Source organism: Acinonyx jubatus, chromosome F2 (genome assembly GCF_027475565.1).
Source record: "Acinonyx jubatus isolate Ajub_Pintada_27869175 chromosome F2, VMU_Ajub_asm_v1.0, whole genome shotgun sequence".
Classification (NCBI taxonomy): Eukaryota; Metazoa; Chordata; class Mammalia; order Carnivora; family Felidae; genus Acinonyx; species Acinonyx jubatus.
The window spans coordinates 26,307,989-26,318,785 of record NC_069394.1 but is presented as its reverse complement, the minus strand read 5'-3'; the positions used below and the strand labels follow the sequence as shown (position 1 = coordinate 26,318,785).

The 10,797-nt window shown below is 31.6% G+C and overlaps 1 protein-coding gene across 6 annotated transcripts in view; it reads right to left on the bottom strand.

The window, feature by feature from the left end:
- Positions 1-3,957: 3,957 nt before the first annotated feature.
- The window catches only part of CSMD3 (CUB and Sushi multiple domains 3), a 1,242,277-nt gene continuing 1,235,437 nt past the window's right edge, over positions 3,958-10,797 (bottom strand). For all 6 annotated transcript variants that reach the window (XM_027064013.2, XM_027064014.2, XM_027064015.2 and 3 more), the window contains 2 exons: positions 10,243-10,378; positions 3,958-5,977 (listed from right to left, as the gene is read on the bottom strand). In XM_027064013.2, the coding sequence (XP_026919814.1) occupies positions 5,818-5,977; positions 10,243-10,378 (296 nt within the window). In that variant the 3' untranslated portion in view covers positions 3,958-5,817. The remainder of the gene's footprint in view (positions 5,978-10,242; positions 10,379-10,797) is intronic.

Genomic DNA, 10,797 nt, shown 5'->3' with positions numbered 1-10,797 from the left:
TATTAAGAGATTTACTAATTTTATTCTCACTTTTCTTTAACTCATTTAAACAATTTGTTTTGTGTAGACATTATCCCTTTTAATTCTTTGGGTTTTTATTCATATTGACACAGTGGACATGAGCGTCCTAAGCTCAGGCTCTTCTGCTCTCACTTCTAGGTGTGGATATTCTTCTAAGCAAAATTATCAGAAAAAAAAAAGTAAAATCTACTTTTAAATTTTAAGCTACTTTTTTCATTTAAAACTATTATATTTTTATAATAAAATTAAATGTATGCACTCTGGAAAAACCCAAAACAAAAAAATATGTATGTAATCATTACAATCCGGATGATCATAACTACTATTTATTTTAATTTGTTTCAAGACATTTATGTCTGTATATGCATGTATTTGGAAGAAAAAAAGAAAAATGGAGAGAGGCAGAGAAAAGGGAGTAGAAGAGAGAGAGAAACGAGTAGTTGTTTAAACATTGAAATCTTCATGTCATTAACTTTGAAATATGATTTTAACAGTTACAAACGTATGGTCCTTTCAAAAGATCCCCAGGTTAGTGAACATTTATGATACTTGCACACTGGTAGCTAGTGATATATTTTCCACCATATATAAATAATACATAATTTGAAAATCCATGTCAAATACCCACTCTCTGGCTTTTTAAAAAAATAACCTATTGAATAGAACTACTAGGTGAAAAGGAAGACAGATTTCCCTTAATAAATAGCATATCTTTAAATAAAAATTTGACCTTTGTCTTGTCTTGTTTAATTGATTTCTATTGAAACTCTAGGTGTTTTTCCCCCATTAAATTGAAAATGACATTTGATAGATAAAGTTTTATTCAACTCATAAAGATTCTTTGGAAAGACACACAGATGAAATAGAAGAGAAAATATGCATTCCTCATGGAAATTGTGAATAGTTACTGCACAGGATTATTGTGTGGCATATTATTTTAACAATTGTTTAACAGCTTGACAAGATTTTAAGTTACTTCAGGATAAGATCCATGTGTTTCTTATATTTTTACTCATCCAATATCTTTTATACCTCACAGTAAAGTAATATACATATATTTAATGTTAGAAAATATTTGCTTTTAATAAATTAATTGATTAATGACATTATACTATCTATACTTACACCTTCTCACTGGGGATTCCTTCTTCGAGTCCATTGACTTTATGCTGCTATTTGGTAACCAAAGTTCAAATTAAACATTCCATTTTCATTGCCAACAGCTCAAGAGAGCAATCAATGTTTGCTTCTTCCCTGCCCCCTCAAAGTACTTGCTGTGAATTCCAACCTCTAAGGCAGGGTTGTTAACTTGATATGCCAGTAGAATTCAAAGAGTTTGGAAACTTGCATGGGAAAAAGTTCTACCTTTATCTTCACTGATATTTTCATTAAAATATAGTATTTTCTTTCTGTTAAAAAGTTGGGCAAAAATAATCTCTGATTTTGTCACTAATAAAAATCACAGATATTTTCATGTCATGTTAAATGTCAAATATCTCAAAGTATTATTTATAATACTCTACAAAATTACAGACAATATTAGCTACATATTTAATGTATAGTAAAGAAGTATGTATATATGTATACATATGTATATTAGTATATATTTATACATATGCACATTGTTACATATATATTATAACACAAAATATTTTTGTAACTTTTTTACTATTTATTTATAATTTCCTTTATATTTCACTTTATGTATTTAAAAGCATCATTCTAAAAAGAGTATCATAGTCCGGGAAAAGTCTTGGTTTAAAAATAGGATTAGGAATGCTAGCTTTACAGACTTGCTTCATATTGGCTGTGTTCATTGGCTATTGGGATTATAATGCTATTATATGACATTCTCCAGATATTCTAACATTTCCAGAATATGTAACATACAGATATTCTAGCATATCATTCTAGCAGGTCCCTTCAGGAGATACCAATCTTAACTCAAGGGTGTAAAGACACTTGCTGAGAATGAAGGCCTTTCGGTTCCTTTTAAGTCATACTATGTAGATGGTTCTACATTTTCCTCTATAACTATTTATCTTATTGGTCCCGTGAAAGCATCTGGGTTCATCCTATTTTCATAGATATCCTAATAGTTACAAGCAATGTTTGGATCTTATGAAAGTTTAAACACAGATTTCTTGTTTTGTGATTTGCAATACAATTTATAGCTATGAATTTGAATATATAGAATATACTTCTTTTTCAAGGCTAATAAAAATTTTTACACATGGGAACTTATTAAAAGTTGGGAAAGTATTTGGCAGGTGATCACTGGTTTCATTGCTTGTACACTGAAGAATGAAATCTAACATCCAGTGGCCATTTCTACTCCCTAGTAACTTTTAAATCTGCTCTTACATTATTTTGGAATACCAAGCTCATGTAGTGATGACAGAAAGATATTTCTCAGAATTTTACAACATGTATATCTTCTTGGATCAATATTCCCTTTCCTCCAAAGTTATCCTAAAAAAAAAGCAGCAAATCAATATTTTTTCAGGCAAATTTCAAACTACTTGTTCTAAAATATTTCTTAGACTCATGAATTTCTATAAGCTACAGAAGAGATTTTTTTTACCTTACTTAATCTGTGCCTATTTTAAATTTATAGATATCAATACACAGATTAATACTTTGACAGACAATGTGTTCTCTTAATCTCCTTAAGAGAGCATCATCTAGTTATTTTTGTTCACTCTTTAAGCCAATGTTATATCTGTTTCATTTCTTCTTTCTCTCATTTGTACGTGCAAAGGACAAGTTAAAAAAGAAATCTGACCCTTTGGTCTATTTCCACAATCATTCTCCTTAGGCTCCAGTATCAAGAGATCCTGTTGGTTTAATGTTCTTAAACATAAGGAAGTACAAGAAGCCTCTTTAAAATAATTTCTTTACTTGAAATTTAATAAGAGAGTAGAGTTTAAATGCTCTCATAAAAAATATATTTATCATCATGCCATGAAATTTAAATAGCTTAATTATACTCCAATAAAGCTGGTAAAAAATAAAAATAACATTGCTTCCACTAAAATTGCTGCTAACTTTTGAGAAGATTAAGGAGAAACTGGGCATTAAGATGAGAAATAATCTAAGGCTAAAAAGGAGAAGACATGTAAAACAGAAAAGGATATTAAGAAATATAGCAGAAAAGAAAAAGCAAATCGAAAAGTAGAAAAAGAAAAAGGAAGGAAAAAAGCACAGAGAGGAATAAAAATAAGGACAAACAGCAACAAGGGAAAGTTTAGAAGACATGAAATGAGTGTATGGTGGAAGTAATACAGTTAAAGTTTAGAAAGAAACTATAATTATATCAAGAAGCATTCATTTCTCAAATGAAAGTGTAATACACAGAGAAAGACTTTCAACAATTAGAGTTTGAGGCTGTGAAATATAAAGACAATATGTTTTGGGAAAAAGTTCTCTTCTAAAATTGAACGTAAGTAACTTGTATTTTGAACTTTATAAATTTGATAAACTTTGTAAACTTGATAAATTTATGAATACAAAATTTTACATGTTACACCCTGGCAAATAGATTTTTTGACTATTAGTTTAATGTAGCTATTCAAAAGATTAAGTCCATACCTTGGAAGTATGCTAAAAATAAGTATCTCTACAAAATACACTACAGAAATATTGGAAATCATCAGATATACCCGAATTTAGACACTAGTGTTAAAATATTTACATCTAAGGAAAATTCTAAGACGAGATTGTTAGGATACTATAATGTTTAGTGGGAATCTGTTTACTTCTAAAAGAGTGTCACACTTGGGGAACGGCAAAATATAAAGAAAAACACCCATGTCTCATTATTATGTTGCTAAATAAGTATATATAATATGCAGTTTGGAACTTGAAAACACCAAATAAATGTAGGCTGTTTATTCCTTTTGCTATCCAGTATACTAACAATTTTGAAAAGAATACACATTTTACAAAAGCAATTATCCATTTTTATTTTGTTTACATTGCACTGAAAATTTACATCATACTTTTACAAAGTTTTTTTTTCATAAAAATATACTTCTTTACAAAAGTGTATGCATTAATATAAGAGGAGTAGCCAGTTGCAGAAGAAACATTGTTTAAACAAGATCTTAAATGTATTAACCTTAACATTAATGAATGAATCATTGTTATTGCAGTCATTTGAATAAACAAGAATAAATAACTGATGGCATAAAATTTAAAACAGCATCCTGTCAGTAGAGTACAATGTTGAGAAAATTGTATGAATTTCCAAAACAATGTATCTCAAAGTGGTTTACAAGAAATTCACTAAATGTTGTAGAGATAGATCCAAGCAGCGCTTCTGGGTGCAATGATTTCTCTTAGGCACTCTGTCTCATGATACAAAAATCGAGACTGTTTACAGAGTTATCCGCATTTGAGAGGGACATCAACAAAGAGTTCACACTGGGTACATAATTTATTCAATGAAGTAAAACATGCTATAAAAGGAAGACAATGACCTATTAAACCAATATGCTGGCATTACCGTGATACAGTTGTAAATGAGCCACCAATAACTTGCAAATGTGTATCTTAATTTGACAGTGAAAGAAACCTGTCATATCTGAAACATGCTTCTTACGAATAAGAGTATAGAAAGTTTAAAATGTGTGAAAATTTGGAAAACCTATGCCTTTAGGAAATAACTTTATATTGGTCATTTGAAAGTGTAAATTTTTTGTAGTCATTATATTTATGGGCTGGACCAAAATGTATGTCTAACTCACTGTTAGATAAAAGTTCAAAGCTTAAAATCTTACATTTTTAACTCATTGTTGATAAAAGTTCAAAACAATGTTAAATAAATTTGAAGGCTCATTTGGAAGGAAAATCGCATATATCATCAACTAAATGCAACAGATTAATAGGTTCTGTTTGGTCTTTCAAAAACTTTGGAGAGTGTGGTAAAGGATGGTAAGTTTGGTGTCTCAAATAACTGCAAAATCATCATTACTATGGATAATTTGTGCCAGCTCGAGTGGTTTCTGGGTGACAAAACAGATCGAAGCAAGGTTTTAAACACCGCCCCATGGCTTAGTGAATAATCTTGGTTATAGCATAATGAGGGAAATTGGGAGAACAGCACAATGATCTTGCCATTTACAGAAACTATGACGACCAATCTAAAAATAGAGACAATATGATACTGAAGGACAAGTACCAGAAGGAATCAAATCAGAGAAGGCAATCTTATCTCTTCTGTGGCATAAATTAGCTCATAAACATTTGAGGGCATGACTCAATCTGAAATAACCATGGAGATAAGGAAGACAATGACTCGATTAACAAAAATGAGTAGCTGACAGAGTGGTGTGAAATAGACTCATGGGCATGATGTGGCTCATGACTGTTAAAGAGAAGTCAGTGGTCTATTGACTCTTGTAAGTATAGCTCTTATTTTCTACCCTATATCTTTTTTTTTAAACCCAGTCCCTCTAATATACTTTATAAAGCACAGAAATACTGATAGTGGATGCTCCTCCAATATATGCAAAGAAGTTTATGTTTTAGAATAATCTCCTTTTTAAAAAAAGCAAATAAACTGTGAGTAAGCACTCCCAGAGTGCAGCCAAATTTCTGTAAAACTCTCCATGGTAAACATGAAGAAGAATTAGGGTCCAGTTTATGAAAAAACACTCTTCTCTATCATTCCTCAGGAAAAGGTGACCCAGCAAGTCCTGAAAAGTGTGCTTTAATTTGTTTAGCAGTGAACTAAATGTGCACTGTGTTGTGTGTCGATTTCCAAGCTTCTGAAGAAGGCAAAGAGTTGCCGTGTTATACCATTGTGCAGACAGTGTTCAAGTTGGGATCGAATCGTACTGCCTTCCCTTCCGCTGACTTTGCATTGGTGTCATACATGGGGTTTTCAAAAGCTGCTTGGCCATTGTTATTTTCATGAACTGAACATCCTGTATACTGTGTTTTGGGTGCAGTCCTGTTGATGAGAACATGGATTAGCTATGTGTTAACTTTCTAGAAATAGCAGAGTAGGGCTCAAACATAACATACTTGAGTTATCATTGTTACTGCGTAATGTAACTTCAAAGCATTAATTGAGAAATTATAAACTCAACAGATCAAATTTGAACAATTTACCTGTCACTTTTAAATCCTGAGTGACTTTTATTATTTAATATAATACATATTAATATACAGTACCAATCTGAGTAATACAAGTATCAATAATGTATTATGACTAATCTCATAAATCTAAATTTTCTGATGCAACAATAATCGTTATGAACTAGCATGTATAGTATAAATTATGATAAAATAAAATTTAAATCTTATTACTATTCATTCATTCATTCATTCATTCATTCATCAGATATTTACTGAGCATTCATTATGTACCAAGCATGATCCCGGGCATATGCATATGGATCCTAGGCATATCACTGTAGTGATAGAAAATAATTAATAAATAAATATTTATTAAAAAATAATAAATAAAACAAGAAAAAGGTAATGAGAATTGTTCTGATGAAAAGGAAAAGAGTTGATATGACAGGAAGGAACTGGGCCCCACTTTTGGAGGAGTAATGAGGAAAAGTACCTCTGCAGAGATAAAATGTAATCTGAGACATGAAGAACAAAGAGGAGGCATTTCTGCACTAATTAAAAAAGCATTTCAGAAAGAGCAGACAACTAACACTGAGGCCTAATTTGGGAAGATACTTGGAGTATCCCAGAAACATAAATACTCAATTTTCTTAAAAATGATATACATTAGAACAATAAATTCAAAATCTCAAAGAAGGATTCAAAAATACAGATTTGAAGGCTATACATGCACCCCAATGTGTATAGCAGCATTATCAATAATAGTCAAACTATGGGGAGAGTCCAAGTGTCCATTGATTAATGAATGGATAAAGATGTGGTGTATATACATGGAATGTAACTCAGCTCTCAAAAAGAATGAAATCTTGCCATTTGCAATAACATGGATGGAGCTAGAATATATTATGCTAAGCACAATAAGTCAATCAGAGAAAGACAAACGCCACATGATTTCACTCATATGCAGAATCTAGGACAAAACAGATGAACATGTGGGAAGAGGGGAGAGAAGAGAAAACAAACCGCAAGAGACTCTTAATGATACAGAACAAACTATGGGTTGGTGGAAGGAGGTGGGTTTGAGATGGGCTAGATGGGTGATGGGTGTGAAGGGGAGCACTTGGGATAAGGACTGGGTATTGTATGTACGTGATGAATCACTGAGTTCTCCTCCTGAAACAAATATTGCATGGTACATTACCTAACTGAAGTTTAAATAAAATTTAAATTAAAAAAATGATATACACCAGAACAATAAATTCAAAATCTCCAAGAAGAAATGACTATAGATAATGAAGTCATGAAAATAGTTTCCAGAGTTATTAATAACTGAACATTTGGTTTTACTTAACAAAACACACGGGTCCTAGGATGGTTGGCATAACCTGCTGATCTTGAATTCCTGCTTTGTTTCTCTATTTCCCTCTCTTTTGAGAAATTCTTATTTCTAGTTTCCCACACCCCACTGCATAATTTGAGGACATTTGCTATGGTACAAAGGCAGACTTGCCTCTACCTGTTTCTGGGACCTAATTCCTAAAATGGATACATCTTAAAAGAATTTGGTTTCTCAACTCCTTTGCTTACATCCAAACATCACAAATTTCAACTATTTCATCTTACTTTATTTGCTATTATGTTCTGTTCTGTTCTATTCTATTCTATTCTATTCTATTCTATTCTATTCCTATCCCTAATGCATTTTCTGAAATTTTCTCCATACTAACAATTGTTAGATGATTTATACAGCAATAAATTTGATTAAAGCTATCTTAAGTTTTTTTTCAATGACATTACCTATATAGACATATTGCTTAAAATTTGCTCTTGCCAGGTGCATAATTCTAATGGAAAGTATTTGTCTCTCTTTTTTCAAACTAGATTCACAATGAAAACCAGGAACAACATCATTTCCTTCTAATTAGACAAGAATCATGAAGATAAAAAGAAATGCCATTTTACTAATGTTAAACAACAGCTTTATGGAAAATAATGTCAAGTTTCAGGATAGTTTATGCCGTGAAAAATTTACTTGAAACAAACCAAACTTTTAAATATAAGAGCTAAATCTATTAAACTCTTCGGAGAATACATACAGGTAAATCTGACCATGATTCATGACATTGAATATGGCAATGGTTTCTTAGCTCTGACACCACAAACACAAATTACAAAAGAAAATAGATAAGTTGGACTTTATCAAAATGAGAAATTTTTGTACATCAAAGGACAAGACACTATCAAGGGAATGAAAATACAACTCACAGAAAGGAAGAAATATATCAAACCATATGTATGCTAAGAGTCAACTCTCCAAAATGTATAAAGAACACTTACAATCAACAACAAGACAAACAACACAATTAAAAAATGGGCAGATACTTGAACAGGCATTTCTTCAAAGAAAAATGGCCAAAAAGCAGTGAAAAGATGTTCAATGTCATTAGTAATTAGGGAAATGTAAATCCAAACCACAATGAGATACCACTTTACACATATACTAGGGTAACTATAATTAAAATAAGAAAGAAAAAGAAAAGAAAACAGAAAATAACAAGTGTTGGCATGGATGCGGAGAAAGTAAAACAGTTAGTTATACATTGCTGGTGAGAATATAATAGGGTGCAGTTGCTCTGCAAAAATTTGGTGCTTCCCCAGTAAGTTAAATGTAGAATTACCATATAAACCTGCAATTCTATTTTGGGGTATATACTCAAAAGAATTGAAGCATGTGTTCAAACAAAAAGTTGTACACAAGTGTATATATAAGCACTATTCACAATAGCCAAAATGTAGGAACAAACCAAATGCCCATTAACTGATGAATGGACATATTTAAATAGAACACATTCAAACATACCACAGAATATTATTCAGCCATATAAAGGAATGGAGCACTGATAAATGCTATAACATGGAAGAAACTTGAAAACATTATGTTAAGTTTAAGAGACTAAATAGAAAATGTCACATGTTACCTGATTCCATTGATATGAAATACCCAGAATAGGCAAACAAATACAGACAGAAAGCAGATTAGCAGTTGCCTAGGGCAGGGGTGGTAGGAATACGGAATGACTGATCAATGGGCACAGAATTTCCTTTTGGAGCGATGAAAATATTCTGGAACTGGCAATGATGGCTCTGGGACACAGTGAGTATACTAAATGCCACTGAACTATATGCCTAGAATGGTTTAAATGGTTTTAGGTTATGCGTTTTTTACAAAGATAGTTTAAAAACAAAAAAAGGATTGGAACAGATTTCTTTATAAATAAATATAGTGATGATTTTTTTGTTGTTGTAAATAAAATCTGATATTGACAAGGCCTAAGCAGCTGCTAATATTCAATTATTACAAATTTATGTAATATTATATATATATATATATATATATAACTCTTAGGTAATCTAGACTGAAACATGTAATACAAATATCAGTTTTGAGAAAAATGCATTTAGGTAATATTCATTGAATTATCTGGTTGTCTCTCTATATATTTTCTTGATAAAGGATAGTCCCAAATAGCAGACAATTACATAATAAAGCCCCTGACTTGGATTGTTGTAATGGACTTAGTAAAACAAGGACCAACTAATAATATGGATAATCATACACTAGATACGTCAGAAATATAACATTCTAATTGCATAATCTTCTAAAAGCAGCAGAAGGAAAGGAGACGGTTAGAAGACTTTACGAACTGTCTGCCTGGGTAAAACTGGTCAGTATTGTGATGTGCGCTACGAGGTTTGGTCACAAACTTCTCTCCACTTCTCCAAATAAATGTGGCAGCAGGTATCACCTCTTCAATGTCAACGTTAACCTGGCTTTTGTATCTCTAAATTCTTATTATGGGTAATGTAAAACTAACTTATACAATTAAGTACGTGCCAGGAAATTGACAGGCAAGAGTAATAAGGGTTAAGGTAAATGTGCAAATTCACTGAGCAATTTTTGTTTTGTGATGTTGGCATGGTGGGGGGCAGGCAGGGGGAACCAGGTTTTTAAACCTGTTGCACTATTTGGCACACACTGAAAAAAAAAATGGAAGTTACAATTTGAACTAGAGTAGTAAAAAGAACATGAAATGGAAGATTTGGGAAAGGTTTTGTAGGTAAAATCAACAAACTTACCTCTGTTTATAAAGATAAAATCCAAATCCTGCAAATATAAGTGCAAAAAAAGGCACAAGAATAGCAATGGCCACAGAACTACTGTTTGTACCATGAGGTTGATTTGAAGAATTTGAGCCTTCTGACATATTCAGTCCTATAAAATTTAAAAAAAAAAAATCAACTTGCCTTTATCACATGATTTTTTATTTTTATGAATCAATTATTTTCTTTCCTTATCAAGATACCTACTTGGAAATGTATATAGTAAACAAAAATAATTCAGGAAACTCCTTCAACTCATTTCCATGCAAGTTTGTGCAGTGTCCACTATGTATAAGATATTTTTCCAGGAAAGGATACAGAATAAAAAATAAGTAGTCTCTGAACTGAAGAGTTTATACAGTTGTAGAAAGAATACAATGAAATGACACAAAAAAGCATATACATCAGGCATGAATTAATGATCAATGTGCTTTAGGAAGAGAAGGGGTAATTCCATCTGGTGGTATATAAGAATGTATTTTGGAGAATACAATGAGCTTGGCTTTGAAGAGTCAGTAGAACAATGAATGG